The sequence below is a fragment of the Penicillium solitum genome (assembly GCF_028829755.1).
Source record: "Penicillium solitum strain IBT 25940 chromosome Unknown utg000008l_segment0_segment0, whole genome shotgun sequence".
NCBI classification, from domain to species: Eukaryota; Fungi; Ascomycota; class Eurotiomycetes; order Eurotiales; family Aspergillaceae; genus Penicillium; species Penicillium solitum.
Genome location: NW_027072127.1, coordinates 314255 through 329407, shown reverse-complemented (window position 1 = coordinate 329407; position 15153 = coordinate 314255). Strand labels below are relative to the sequence as shown.

At 45.6% G+C, this 15153-nt stretch overlaps 3 protein-coding genes across 3 annotated transcripts; all 3 read left to right on the top strand.

The window, feature by feature from the left end:
- Positions 1–354: 354 nt before the first annotated feature.
- N7455_009383 (WD40 repeat domain-containing protein) lies at positions 355–1889 on the top strand (the record flags this gene model as incomplete). The annotated part of the gene is made up of 3 exons (XM_040954723.2): positions 355–379; positions 434–1245; positions 1299–1889. 3 exons carry the CDS (start codon positions 355–357, stop codon positions 1887–1889), a joined length of 1428 nt encoding a protein of 475 aa, XP_040814941.2.
- A 3397-nt stretch (positions 1890–5286) lies between these two features.
- N7455_009382 (ankyrin repeat domain-containing protein) lies at positions 5287–7468 on the top strand (the record flags this gene model as incomplete). The annotated part of the gene is made up of 4 exons (XM_065606193.1): positions 5287–6824; positions 6875–7001; positions 7024–7278; positions 7337–7468. 4 exons carry the CDS (start codon positions 5287–5289, stop codon positions 7466–7468), a joined length of 2052 nt encoding a protein of 683 aa, XP_065460156.1.
- A 5152-nt stretch (positions 7469–12620) lies between these two features.
- Positions 12621–14879, top strand: N7455_009381 (Zn(II)2Cys6 transcription factor; the record flags this gene model as incomplete). Its single annotated transcript, XM_065606192.1, has 2 exons — positions 12621–12728; positions 12789–14879. The coding sequence occupies 2 exons, from the start codon at positions 12621–12623 to the stop codon at positions 14877–14879; spliced, it is 2199 nt and encodes a 732-aa protein (XP_065460155.1).
- Positions 14880–15153: the final 274 nt, after the last annotated feature.

Below are 15153 nucleotides of genomic sequence, written 5' to 3'. Positions count from 1 at the left end.
ACTTGAGATATTGACCTTTGCATCTGAGGTTTCTAAGGTCACCTTGCCATATTATCTTTTACTTGTACATCTTCCGAGCTGCTCGATCAACCTCAATTACCCAGGTGACCTTTGCCAAGTTGGATTCGCGTGTTGATTACATAATCTGATATGAATGCCCAGGCGCCGCCGGCCAGAGACTAACCCAGTAAGTCCTGGAGTCCTGCAATGAGAATCGGGGCTCGAAAAAAAAAATCTGATGCATATATGCAACGTTGTATGAGAAGGGATTGATATTGTAAAGCTAATGTGTTGAGGTCCGGCATTTGATATAGTTCTCGAACGCTTACTACTATTATCCCTCAACTGCCAACAATGGACGCGTCAACAGGACCAGGAAGTAAGTCCCCGGTCCACACAATATTTTGTCTAGGCAATTCTAACTGTGTGCTAGCCCCTTTAAATCTCTGCTTGTCTGAACATGGGCTATATGCTGCCCACGTGAGTGGTAAGGGCCTGGTTGTTCACTCAAATGTAGCCTCGGAAAACAAGGAGGTACAGATCGCCAGGATCAAAGAGATTCCACTCAAATCACTCAAATACTTTAACGTGGAAAGACCTCCTGGTTCATCGGATGATGAGGTCGTCTCCCGGCGGCGGCTCCTGTCCGCAAACGACAGCCGAATCTCGGTCTGGCAGCTCACTCCGCTTGAAACATTCGCCGAGATTGAAAACATTGAGCCGGGAGCATTAGCTATCGATTTTGGCGCCAACGAGAATGAAGTGCTTGTGTTTCATGCGTGGCACACTAAACTCAGTGTCCACTCATTAGAGACTGGGCGCAGTTCAGTCATTAAGACACCAAAGTTAGCCCATCATCTCGGCTTTGGTTATCGGCCAAAAACCAGGCAACTCGCCATCCTACTCAAACCGGAGACTTCGGACCTACTGACCGTCCACGAGCCCGGGTCCTACGAGCTCGTTAACAGGACCGTGCTTCCAACTATTGATGCACAAGGGTTGAAATGGAGCCCAGATGGGAAATGGATTGCCATCTGGGATGTCGCTAGTGCAGGCACAAAGGTTCTAGTATTCACAGCGGACGGTCAACTTTTCAGGACGTATTCCGGACCGTCTGGGGTAGATGATTCCTTCGACCTCGGAGTGAAACAAATTGAGTGGAGCCCTGCTCCCGAGCAGGGCACTTCCGGAATATTGGCCGTGGGAAAGGTCAATGGGAATGTTGACTTGCTCCGAACCCGCACTGTGAGTTGTCTTCTCAGTATGCGCGGTATTATTTGCTAATTCCATTCTGGTAGTTCTCTTCCGCAACGACACTCTCACATGTCTTCCAAACAGACCAGCAATGTTCCCATATTTGGCGCGAGCGATACATTAGTGCCGCGGGAGACGCCGAATATGCCGAGGCATCCTCCTCGTCTGCATTGAGCATGAGCCCCGAGTCCTCAGGGCCGCCACGTGGCGTCTTGGCAATGACCTTCAGCCCAGATGGTCACCTCCTTGCGACTGTTGACACTGCAAGGCAGAATGTCGTTTGGATTTGGTCACTAGAGGGCACCCCGACACTTGCATCGGCTCTAGTTCACGAGCAACCCGTCCGACAGATTGTTTGGCATCCTTCATCACCACAGCTTTTGATTAACACAATCACGAATACATTGCCTGCTATTCGATGGTGGTCCCCACATGACCATCCATCAATTACCCGGGTTCCTATTCAGCGAAGCGAAAACGGAAAATATGATGTGAGATGGGTCGCAGGGTCAAATGCGGACTCGCCGTTCTGGTTCGGCTCACCGGAAGAACATGTCATTGGATATTTGTCTACTTGTGATGGTGCTGTTGAGTTTGAGGTGTTGAACTCAGTGAGCAGCAAGAGTTTCTCTTGATTGAAATAATATGCAAGTAAATGAATATTTTTTTGACAGAGGACCCAAATGGGTCAAATGCCTCTGAAATAGAGTAAGAGAATCCTTTGGCCATGAGTTTGTTCTACCGGCACAATGGCGTGAATATATAGATAATCCGAGGTCATGAGCCCGTTCGATCGTTGGACAAATTGAGAGCCCTGCACGGTGCAACGTCCTCCTCTCTAACCGTTTGATCTCTCCCATCCATATTCATAACGCCGTCCGCGCTATGTATTCCATTGGCCTGGTTTTGTTGTTGCGTGTGCTTGTATATGTATACAAGTGTCCACTTATTGACAAACACCTAAAGCCGCAAGGTTAATACGTAGTTCATATTTCTTTCTTTCCTTTTTCTTGGCTTCGAATTGCTATTCTGTTAGATTATATATCCTCCGTACTTTGCTTTGTTTCAAAATCACATATTATCTCTTGGTTCAGCCAAACGCTGCTATTAAGTTACAACATTATCCCATTTGCTGTCGTTTATCCTTCTGCCAAAATATGGATAGATTTTGCACCAAGTTACAATTACAAACATCTAAAACACAATACTACTCTTGTAGTCACATTTGAATTCTCATGAAATAACTAAAGAAAAATCCAAAATGACAAAAATGAAACTCCGATAGGGGGAATCGAACCCCCGGCTGCCGTGTGAGAGACGGCGATGTTAGCCACTACACCATATCGGACTGCTATGAAATTTTCTTGAGAAATTGTGCAATTAGAGTTCGTAAACATTGCGTTCCGTGTATAGTCCTTACCATCGCCACCTCAAACTTCTCGCTATGTATTGCCTGGCCGATTTTCTTTTTTCCTTATCCTCGTCCGTGCTCTACAGGCGAGGTATTTTTGCTATTGATCCGGATCACCGAGCTCCGCCACTCTCCTTGTCCCTAGCGCGACTCGTTAAGCCTGTAATCCATTGAGCGCAATCTGCGCTACTTTCGCTCGACTGGTCCCGTTTCACTTGATCCCACCATTACGTACGAGATGAAGCTATTTTTGCCTTAGTACGCTGCGCCGACCTACGGATTCGTCGCCTCGCATGCAACCAGTCGGTCAATTGTGAAACCACTACGACTCTAGGTGTATTCACCCTACACTCTCTCTGGACAATTGTCTTTGCACAGCGGGGCTCTAAGCCTGCCCTGGGAATGTAAAGGCCGAGCGAGGGCCTTATAGAGCTCTGCTTATAGCGCTCGTGACATTTTCAATCCGACCAAGACTGGGATCGGGCTGCTTCACGTATTTGACTGGCCAGACTGTCTTGGCCGCCTTTCCGTCAGTCGGTAATTGCTAAGTCCGCGAGAGTTTATAAAACAAATATAGTGGCATTTATTCTTTTCTAATGACTTTAAGAGATCACAGCGGCTATATCGAGATCCTAGGTCCGAAAAGCTGTAAGGAGTACACGTTGGACCGCGTGTAAATATCTATTTCCCTCGACCTATACTACATTTTCGCGCGGGCGCCCGTATTCCAGATATCTACGTAACCCGGACCCATTTTACTAAAGACGCCTTGTGACCGAAATCCTCGTTGGCTTCAAGATTGATTGGCATAGAGGATGAGATGGACTGGTGAAAAAATGGTTTATTTTTATAGTACTAGCGCCGTGCCGACCGGATATGATGAAGAGGGCGTTTGTATCCGTGATGCCCCGTCCTTCGCGTTTCGTCTTCTGTCTTGGACTATAGAACGACTGGTAAGCAGAGCTCCATCAAACCGGTGGCGATGACACTGGGTGAGGACGTGGCATAGACTATCCTCGTTGCACACACAAGAGCAATATAACGTGTACACTGAGTGATACCATGCCTCCTATGCTAAAATAGTAGTCACAGATCTATCTCGATATCTGCCGAGACCAAGGGAACTGCACGACGGCTCAAGAGTGCAAAATGGATGCAACTATCAGAATCGAATTCCTGTTTATTTATTCAAAAGTAGCCTCCACTCTACATGGGTTCAACCTAACCAACCAATATATAATCAAAATCCCTAATATACTGTAGTTTTGGCAACGTGATAGAAACTAATCCATCTCAAAATTCGGGCATTTTGCTACCATTTCCTTAGTATGACGCTTTCCTTGCAAGGGGCCTCCGTCGTGCTATCTCAGACGTGGTGCCCTTAGATCTCTTTAGTTCTCATTACAGTGAATTCCTACAGGCCTATCACGAATGTACTCAGAGCTATAATTGGCCACTCCAGTGTTGGTCTTCATTGATTTGAACCGAAAATACATCCTGGCCCCTTTCGTCTGCTATGGGCCAATCCACCAAGCGCCCGGGAGAAGGAAAGCGCCTAGTTCTTACCATTGATTGGAGAACCAAGTGGAGATATGCATGAATTTAGAGGCTTGTAATTTCCCCCGTAAGTGCCAGCTGATTGCAACTTTTTCGGCTGGACTAAGTAGCGCCCATGCAGGTGACGGGTCAAAAAGTCAAGGCCGAGAAATTCGCGGCCAACTTAAGACCAAGTGGAACGTAACGAACAATTTGATCTCAACAATCAATAACAAATTTGATAATGGTGTTTGCCGTACAGCGTACAGAGTGACAATTTATTGCTATAAGTAACAATAGGTGGTGGGTTTACACCTCACACCCCCTACTCGCCCACAACCCACGATTAAGCGGGAATAAACTGGGAGTGGGGTTAGTCGAACAAGTTGAGGCAACGTAGCGTCATGCGACACCAGGTCATGGTGATCTGACAACCCAGGCACGCGAGGTGAAGGACAACGTGGCGCCTAGGTATCACATTTCGCAAACGAGGCCCAAAGGCACGAGGGAGGCTCGGGCTAATGCACCTCATCACAATTCCAACAGCCATTGCTGCAGCCACCCAGCCGAAGGTAACAGGTACAATATGTTATGACTGTTCTCTTGTTCCGACAACTCCAAGGCCCTCGACAATATCTGAGTCCGCCTCCATTCACCATCACTCTCAAGGCCCTTGCCACCAGACCATATACTGAAGATCAAAATGATTGAAAGATTGACTGATAAGTCTCCTTCCATCAACTCTGAAGTTAAAACACGATTTGTCAATGCACTTCAATATGAGCCACTCAAGCGAAGAAAAAAGGCTCGGATAAAGTGGCGCAAGGATATACTCCGACAGATAGATGACTTCGTGGAAATCCAGGAGTTCGATATCAACTTTTACGAGGGGGACATATCACAGTCACCTCTATGGCAAGCTACACAGCAAGGTTCAACATTCAAAACACTTTTAGAAAGAGACCGGATTTGAATCTGTCTGATCAGAGTGGCAGAACAGCTATTTTTTTGGCAATTGAATCAAACAACCTCGAGACCGTAAAGCGTTTGAAGAATGCTGGAGCCCTGATAGGGCTGAAGGAAAAATGGGCCACACTCCGCTTTCACTTGCAGCCCAACTTGGGCACCTGAAAATCGTGGAATTTCTTGTCCAAAACGGTGCCAACGTTATTACCAAAGATGACGACAGACGTACTGCGCTGCAGTGGGCAATTTTCAATGGATATACCGACATAGTACAGTGCCTATTGACAAAGGCAACCGATGTCAATTTCCGAGATTCTCACGGCCGAACACCATTGTTGATGGCTGTGGAAGCTGAGTCTTTTCAAGAAAAATCTCAAAGGAGTCAGGTCATAAATCTACTACTCGAAAGGAACGCAGATCCCAATCTGGCGTATCGCAATGACACTACTCCCCTGACATGCGCAGTCGTTCGATCAGATATCGCAACTGTTAAGCAATTACTGGATTCAACTTACTTCACGGTCGATGTCGACCACTGCTCGCAAGGCCTAACGGCATTGTCACTGACAAAAGAGCTTGAATTGGTTGAAATTATGAAAAGGCTCATACCGAAGGCGGAAGTCAACAAGGAGGATGACCTGAAGCGGACACCCCTGGAATGGGCTGTTGAAAAAGAAAATTACCCTGCAGTGATTACGTTACTCGAGGCCGATGGCGTTGAAGCAGATCGCCCAAATGCACAAGGACGCACTCCATTCTCACTTGCAGCAGGTGCCAGATGCATGGATATTATGGAGTTACTCATCAAGCATGGCGCGGACCCGCATAAGGGTGATAACAATGGCCACACGGGCTTTTGGTGGTTTTTAAAAGCCAGATCCAATCCCTGTAACTTTAGCATGCCCATCACCCCAGGACCACCAACCTCAAGGGTCCAACGTGGTAGACTTACAACCCTAATAGATTCTCTTCCCCATCCAAACTCCCATGACTTCAGTGGGCGCACCTGGTTGTCCTGGGCTGCTGAATACGGTGAAAAAAGTGTTGTGGAATGCTTCTTACGAAACAACAAGGTGGATCCGAATATCCAGGACCAGGTTGATGGAAATGGAAGGGTATTTGCTAGAACTCCAGTGATATGGGCACTAGAGAGAGACCACAAAGATGTGGCCGATTTGATGATAGCAATGAGGAGCTATGACCTTTCATTGAACTACTTGATCAAGAATACAAGACTTCTTGGAGAAGGAATAGCATTGAAAATGGTCGAAACGCTCCTTTGTTCGGATAATGGATGGATTACAGAGAGGCATGACACAGAAGGAAGAACACCCATGCACATCGCCTGTCTCTGCAAAAATGAGGATTCTGTGAAAGCCTTGATAGCAGCGCAGGCAAAGTTGTATTCTACTGACTATAACGGGCGAATTCCTCTACAGTATGCTCTAGCTCAAAAAGACGACAAAGTTTTGGACCAGCTACTAAAATCAATGTCTAAACTTCCGATTGTGCAGTCAATTGATTGGTTCAAACTTCGACAGAAGGATACCTGTTGGGTCGAAATCAGCCAGAAGGCACCTGAAGATGGCTTTGATTTGAAATTGATTGACAAATCTGAATGCGGCTTCTTCATAACAGAGGAGCAACATAGATTATGGTCAGTATAATATTGACGTCTCTTGCTTCAGAATACTGACTTTCTCTTAGTATCTGTGCGCAAGAAGGTGTCTGGTCTCTTCTGCCCAGACAGTTTGGTGCGCAAAATGATATGAGAGTCGAGGAGGAAAAATCAAAATATGTTCAATATCTCCGAAAAGATTTCCAAGGCATCGTGGTAACCTATATATATACTCTAGCAAGGAAAGCAGGTGGAGCAAAAAGGAGAAACTCTTGATTTGATTGACGAGCTTGCGAACAACGCATTGAGACGGGCAGAGGTCCGGACATGTCTACGATCACACATCAATAGATTGATACAAGGCATTAGAGAGCACGCTTCTCTCGACGAGAAAATGAAAAAGAAACTCACTGATGTCATTTGCGAGATTGAAAGATCTGCCACTGGAAGACTGGATGGAATGGAACAGGCTGTACGTGAGCTGTTACAAATTGTAAGTTTACGGGCGCAGATTTGTTCTTTCCTCCCTAACATAACACCCAAATCAACAGGAGCTTGCTTGGGTCTCAAAAAATGAAGCAGCGAGTATCAAGCGTTTGAGTTGGATTACAGTTAGTCTAAAATCGATATTGGTTGAAAAGGCCGATGCAAATATTCGCGGTCTAACTCTATTCTTTCTCTAGTTCGCTTTCCTTCCGTTAATATTTGCATCCGTATGTTTCGAGAGCCAACATTGATAATGCTGGGCTTAATTCGAGATTTTTTGAGGTCCTGGCTGATATATGATACAGAGCCTATTTGGCATGAACGTGAATGTTCTCGAAGACTATCCGGATTGGAGGTGGTATATTCTTCTTGGGGCTTTATCTATCCTCCTGACTGGGGTTTCATGGATAGTATCTAGACATGTCCCAGTGAGTTCATATTCCTAGTGTATTTTCTTTTCTACCCGGTGACTGACTACAATTTTCAAGCCATGGATGTCCAAGATCTGGAGCGCAATCCGGGGAAAGTTGTCAACAAGAAAGGACGCACAATCATGTTCCAATAGTCAGGCTTGATAACAAGTATAACGATAGATTGGCGAAATACTTGAAATAAAGTAACACTATGTATTTCAACCTTTGCATCAGATCACAGCTTCGATTTGAGATCAGCCCCAGGGTTAGCACCGTTGGGGTCATGGGAAATTCATGTTTAGATGAAACGGCTGGTTGTTAAGGAAATCGGGGCTGATGAGCTATGGATCCTGGTTGCTGCCCTGCCTGCTGCGCACTCTATGATTGCTGAGCTCGATAGGCATTCAGAGCTATGGAATTAAATCACACTATTTGCCTTTCGGCTTTCCTTTCCATTAATCTCGCAGTCTGCAATATTCTCTATTGGTGGGATTCAAATGTTTCTCTCTTCATTTGACACTAGACATAGGAAGTGAAGCATTGGACGATTCCACCATACTAGGCCACACTTGAAAAGATGATTAGATAAAGTAACCTGATTAACTGAGGGGCAAACGATCCATATGTAGTTAGCTTCTGCAGACATGATTGCTTCGCTCTTACTCCTTTCTCCGCCGTGGAGTAGTATATTGGGGTGAAAAGAATACATACTATATATATCAAAATTCAACACCCAAGATCCTGGCCCTCGTGGAGACAACGATGAGCCGCCGGAAACTTCAGGCACTTCCGACGTCAAGAAAAACCCGACATTGGAGTCCTTAGGATTGCCCTCAACGTGGATTATAAGTCTCTTCCTCTTGGTTTACATCGGAGTCAAGGTCACTATAGGTGGATGGATCTTCACTTTCCTTGTCGACCTTCGCTATACAACAACAGCTATAGCGGGAGTAGTCATATTCACCTACTAGGTAGGGCTAACTGTTGGCCGTGTCTGCTTTGGTTTCCTTACGCCTTATTTCCATAGGTAGCGACTCGTAGTTCTTGTCTATCTAGGATTAAGTATTATCTTATATATTACCTTTTGCTTTGTTGAGGATCTCGGTCTTTCGGTTATTACTGTGACCTTGCTTGGGGTTTTCCTTGGCCATCTTTACCCGGTAATTACGTCCACGGATGTTCCCCTTTATGACTAAAGTACAGCTGAGCGGACGGGAAGCCCTGTTTTCTACACCCTGTGATCGTATATGCTCCACCATTTCCGGGAATAATTCATAACAGATCTTTGATTGAAGTTCAAGCTGCTTTTCGCGAGGGCGCAATTATGCTGGTTCAATATACTTCGGCAAGTGTAAAAAACCTGATATAAAGATCATATGGAGTTGGCGCAAGGAAAGAGTCGTCAACACGTGCTTCAAGCTTTGCGTTCCCTTGATAATCGATAAACCGGATTCTTTGCCAGTCTAGTATCTGCTAATTTGATTAACCCAAAAAGATGAACAAGTGTTCACGTCTGCGAATTTCTGTGCTTCTAACCAGGCTAGGAATAATTCAAGAGCTAGCCTCTGAAGAAAAACAGACAGATGGAAGCGATCGAGTCGACTATTCAGAGGAAATGGTACCTTTCATTCCAAGGTTCCTCAGCCCTCTCCTATTTATAGCTGGGCAAGGAAGCGGTGCCCGCGAGCCCGCTCTTGGATGTCGTCTCCATTTAAAACCCTGGGACAGTTCGGCTCAATGATAGGATCTCCCCAGATGTCCTCACCGAGATATCCGAATTTGCACTGTGCTTTGTTGTCGAATGTGAGGAAGCAAACTCGCTGGCCATGACCATTCTTGCCGGTCTGGAAATATTTGCCGTATATTCCAACGTGGATCCTTTTTCCGGAACGTCCGCTGTCTTCGTGTGACCAGAATAATTCATGATGTCCTTCAAGCCGAAAGGCAGAACTCGGGTTTTTTTCTTCGAAATTCGGAAGCACAATTTTTGAAGCGGATTCGGGTCCCTTCGTTTCTTTATTTCCAGCCTTTGTCTTGGAGAGATGCGGCTGAGGATCGGTTGAGAAAGTTGATTTTTTCTTTTTCAAAGGGGGAGGACTGGAACTCAAAACATCATTCTCAGAGTCACTGTGGTCAGAATTTCTAACCGGTCGCTTTCCCAGAGCTTTTTTAGAAAGAGGTTTCTTGGAGGAGGATTAGGCCCCCCTTTCCGGCAAAGGAGTTGGTGACTGTGGGAGCTCATCGTCCAACTCATCGGAGGTTTCGAGATAAGTGAAGTTGTTGAGTCAAAGGGTCCGGACGAAGAAGCCAAGGATTTTGAGTTTGAGGAGGAAGAAGAACAGCCTAAGAAATGGCCTGACGAAACCTTCACACTGGCAAAACCAATCCCGAAACAGTCTTCACCCTAGAAACGTTTGTACCAGAAAACAGTGACTCCTTCCAAATCTCGCAAAAACAAGGAAATACATGAGTCATCTCAACAGGAACCAGTTGACCCGTAGACCCGTGGACCCGTGGACTAACCTTTGGAACTCCAGCATCCATTTGATGGGATCCATGGCTAGATGGGGTTTTCCAGCGACTTTTATTACCGTCTAATGTGTCATAGTTGAATTCCAGGCATCAGCCCCTCCAGCGTTTCCTGATATTCTTCCTTCTTTAATCAAATCAACTCCTTTTCTTGAGCTCTTTCATTTTCAATGACCTCAAACAATATTTGTACACACCTCCAACTCAGCCACTTACCTCGGTGTGTAATCTTCGCAGTCCCCCCTCTCAAGCAAGCTGCATATGCCAAGCACCATGGGCATGCTACACCTCTTCTTTCACTCCTCTTTCTTGGTATCCCGATTCCTGGGCCCTAAACGAAATTCATTACCTGAACTTCCGGTCCAGGTCTTATTCCGAATAACGGAATTTCTCTCTCGTGACGATATAACATGCACCTCACTCTGCAATCATCGACTATTTGCTCTTTTAAAAACCAGGGAACCTCCTTCGTTACGAACAAGACGAGACAAGCTAGCCCTTTTGACTCGCCTGGGGCGAGATCTCCCAAAGTTCTTCGCTTGCTATGCCTGCCATGTTCTCCATAGGCACGATACTTCAATCTACTTTCTTCCTGGGCCTCGATCCATGATTTTCTTGCGCTGTCCTAGAGAATCAGCACAACTTTACCTTCCTTTTCATCAGCTATGGTATTCCGGTCACCGTTGCGCTTATTATTTTCACTTCACACACCTGCAACTTCTTATGATGAGGCTCTATCTTGGCCCAGAATATGGGATCGGCACTGAGGACATTTATTACACAGAAGTCCAACTCCACAGTCTCCAGCCTGGTACTCAGGTGTCCCTTATCTCTTCCGTTGACACAGACATATGTTCAATGAATCCTAATCTCATTCTGAGAGTCCAACAGATCATTTCGGTTGATCGTCATAAGCGATACCTATTGTATCGATGTCCACGGCCATCAGCCAAAAGATCTATGATTCCTCCGCACAGCATCACCATCTGCAGTCATGAGAAGAACCGGGACATTGATACCTGGGTTAATCAGGTTGTGAGCGCCCATCGTGCTGGAGAAAAAGCCCCGTCTGTCTCTTTTGCTTGTCGCCATTGTGGCACCGAGGCTCTCCTCGAAATGGTTGATTTCGAAAATCAATTGACTCTGGTCATTACAAAGTGGATAGGCCTAGGTGCTGGTTTAACCCCGGAAGATCCTCAATGGCGGAACCATCAAAAATTGGGATTTTCACCCATGAGGTCCACAGAAGGGGAATACACTAAAAATTCCACGAAAGCAAGCGCTCGAGCATGTTTCGAACGTGCGTCGACGGAAAGCTTACGGTCTCGCAACATGGCGTACCTCAAAGATCAGCGGTTCAAAAAATGCATGATCTACAATCCCTTGCCATCGTTTGGGGATTATGATCCTAATATATGGTATCTATGGGGTAACCATTCTAAAGCTGCAAGACCAGCCACCCATTGACCAGCTCTCTCCTCTTTCTGCACCTACCATGATAGATGATTATTCCTTGGCTATCTACTTTAATAACGCTATATTGAGTACAGTGGACTTGGGAGGCTTGAGCCGAAACTCATTCGACTTCAAGAGTCACGAAATATATTCGTTGAAAAATAAAACCAAGACAATGATTTCGGGAGCCATGAAACGCTAATCCATATATGGTAAGGCTATTTGTATTGCATTGTCAATGAAGCCGGTAAATTCACCAAAGTGTGCTGCATGAAAAGACCACATTTTCAATGCTTAAAACCACATAAATTCGTGGCATTTCCGTTGTCACCTCAACTTAAACCATATCGGATATTGGATGGAATAACAGCGGAATAATTGCGTCCTTGAGACTTCTAGTTTAGCGCCTCTTACTCGCCCTATGATCACAGCAATTCGATGGCGCATAAAAAAAGGCCAGCAAGACTTATCCTCAAAATGTATATGAACAGCTGCCCTGAAGGAAGATTCAGAGTAGATAGTCTCCCCTCCAGTTCTCTTCTCTCTTTTCCTCCGAGTCAGCCAGCCAGATAGTCCAATACATACGTATTGATCGCTGTCCCTTTCGCCTGTAGCCTCCAAGAGTAATCTCATAAAAAAAGCAAGGGTCGGTTAATTGATAGCCTAGCATGACGCGACTTTTTCCGTGGATACGATGGCCCAGACCATCTTCTCCCAAGGGATCAAACAGCTGTAAACAACAAGTTTCCATGGTTTATCCCATTCAGGTTAGTAAATACACATAGCCGACCCCCGCATGTTATTTTGCGGGGTTCGGATCGGGTATTCTATTCTCCCCGAAAAGTTTCCATATACTCCGCGCTTCTCACACCAACGACACTAGGTGCCCATCAAAATACTTGGATATCATTATATATTGCAAAGCTAGCGTGTGAATCTGAAGTAGATCATGATGGCTGGTGAAGAACAGCAGACCGGTGGCCTGCAGCTGGACTTAAGCGTTTATCCATCTCAACCTAAACGCGTTTCTCAAGCTTGCGACTTTTGTCGGAAAAAGCGGGTATGTTATATTCTTGTTTTTGACCTATCTATCCGTATTAACGATGTAATCTATCAATAGATTAAATGCACAGTCGGTCAACGACCATGCGTAAACTGTATGGTCTACCGGTCCGAATGCACATATTCGGCACCAGACTTTTACGGGACCCATCAATCAAAGCGACATAAAGCGATGCCATCGTTTGAGCTGAGAGATTGGTCTCCACAAGTTGGAGACCAAGTGGTAGAAAATATCCCCGATAAAGAGATGGAATCGCGTCAATCGCCAAGACCAGTACCAACAGTTGTATCATCAGAAGATGGCATGGACGTACAATCAGTGGGACATGAGAGTGTCCCAAATGTCTCACAAGAACTACTCTCAGGCGAAAATGACCAGGCCATAAGGACGTCTGGGCTTCTATCATCTTCCGACCCTTGGGATTCCAATCTTTACATGTCAAATGTCTTCGATCTCTCAGTTTCGTCTAACATATCCGACTTGACAAGCTTTATTCTGGCGGACTGTCCGCAACTTCACACCAGTCTGCATGACCCCGATGAGCAACAGCCGACACTATCTACGAGTGAAGCCAATGGAGGAACTTCTTTAATACCCTCAAGTACGAGACAACCGAACGTTGCAGGCGTACAATTCTTGAAAAATGGTCTACCTTCCGGGCAACTGCCGGCCCTTCTCCCGGGTCTGCTTTTGAAAAAGGATTCTCGCGAGAGTAGGTATCAGGGATTGAATTCTATTGGCGCAACTTTGTCATCATGTTTGATATATGCCAAGAATCATTCCCCCGACCTTGGAGAGCATAGTCTTCTCCAGTTTCTCATCCAAGGGATTTCATATATGGATGAAGCGAACATATGTGTTGCGCCAACACTGCACCGTCAGGATCTTCCAATCCGGTCCTTTGTGGAACATGGAGTCGGGTTATATTGGAAAAATATTCATCCGCGGTACCCAATCATCAGCGTGGAGCTACATCACTCATGGGCTCAATGGTATGACCATGATGGATGTTTTAGCTCAGCGGATCCTATTCAATTCCTGTGCGTCTGTATGATGGCTATAATTGGAGCAACATCGTATCCTACAGGCCCTACAGACGAGATGCAGGAGATGATATCTACGCTACAACGGCGAGCCTGGTCAATGATGGATTATCTGTTGGACCATCCATACACAGGATCAGTGCAGGTTATTCTTCTCCACACCATATACTTTACCCAGCAAGGTAAATTGGGAATTGCGTGGTCTACCTGCGGCATTGCGCTACGTATGGCACAAGCGATAGGTCTGCACCGTCACACACCCAGTGATTTGCAGCTGAGTGATGAGATTGTTCGTCTCCGAGCAAGGATTTGGTGGGTTGCATATAGCCTCGACGCCTTTTTATCATTATGTGAGGGCAGGCCGACTGGAACCTCTTCAGATCAAGCGGACGCAAAGATAGAACCTCTGAAAGCTCAAGAGTGCCCGGACTGTGAGTCTACACTGGGCTCTATGATCTATGTCTGGCACGTCACACTCGCTTGCCTTGTGAATCAAATTGCAGGAATCCTCAACCACGAAAGAAGTCCAAACGAACGCTTGCATTGTCTAGCAGAGTTAGATATAAAAATCATTGCATGGCATGATGCAATTCCCCTAGAGTTCAGGCCAGGACAGGAGATCGTGGCTTCTATGCAATCGCGTCATCATGTTGCTTGGTTACATGTGCAGTTCTTCCATGTGTCACGAACACTACACTGGACCTCAATGTTGTTGGCTCCCAAAAGGAATAAGACATTCCCAGATGATCAATATCCCCGGCTTCGATCAAGCGAAGCTATATGTGTTGCATCTGCTCGGTCCCTTATCAGGATATCGAATAATAGCTCGGTTGTTTCTGACACTGGGGAATTACGACTACTGGGTATACCATCGGCATATTTCTTAGCAGCAACATCAATCATCTTCATGCATATCTTGAAAGAGCCACAACATCTTTCTGCTACGGCAGATGTTGAATATCTCCGAGCAGGGATACATCATCTTACTTCTGAATTCTTTGCAACCCAGGTTGGACAGGGCCAGAAGATGCTTATGCAAATGCTACTTATTGCAGAAACTATGACAAAGCCTTTCAGATCTGTGAATAGTACGTCGAATATTTAATATTACGCAAAGGTTATGTTAGATACGTTGGTACCTGGTGTTCAATCTTTTTCGACCTTAGCATTATTTGTATTAAGATAGCCAACAGGAAACAAAGTCCTGCTAGTTTTAACTAAATACAAAATGAGTTTAAACAACTAGTTAGATCAAATAGCGTGTGAGCGCTGGAAAGCAAATGCCAGGGAACACGACGTGAGAAGTCGTACCGTAATATCAACTTCTAAATATTCAAATAATACAAAATTCGGATCATATGTCAGACTGGGACGTGATA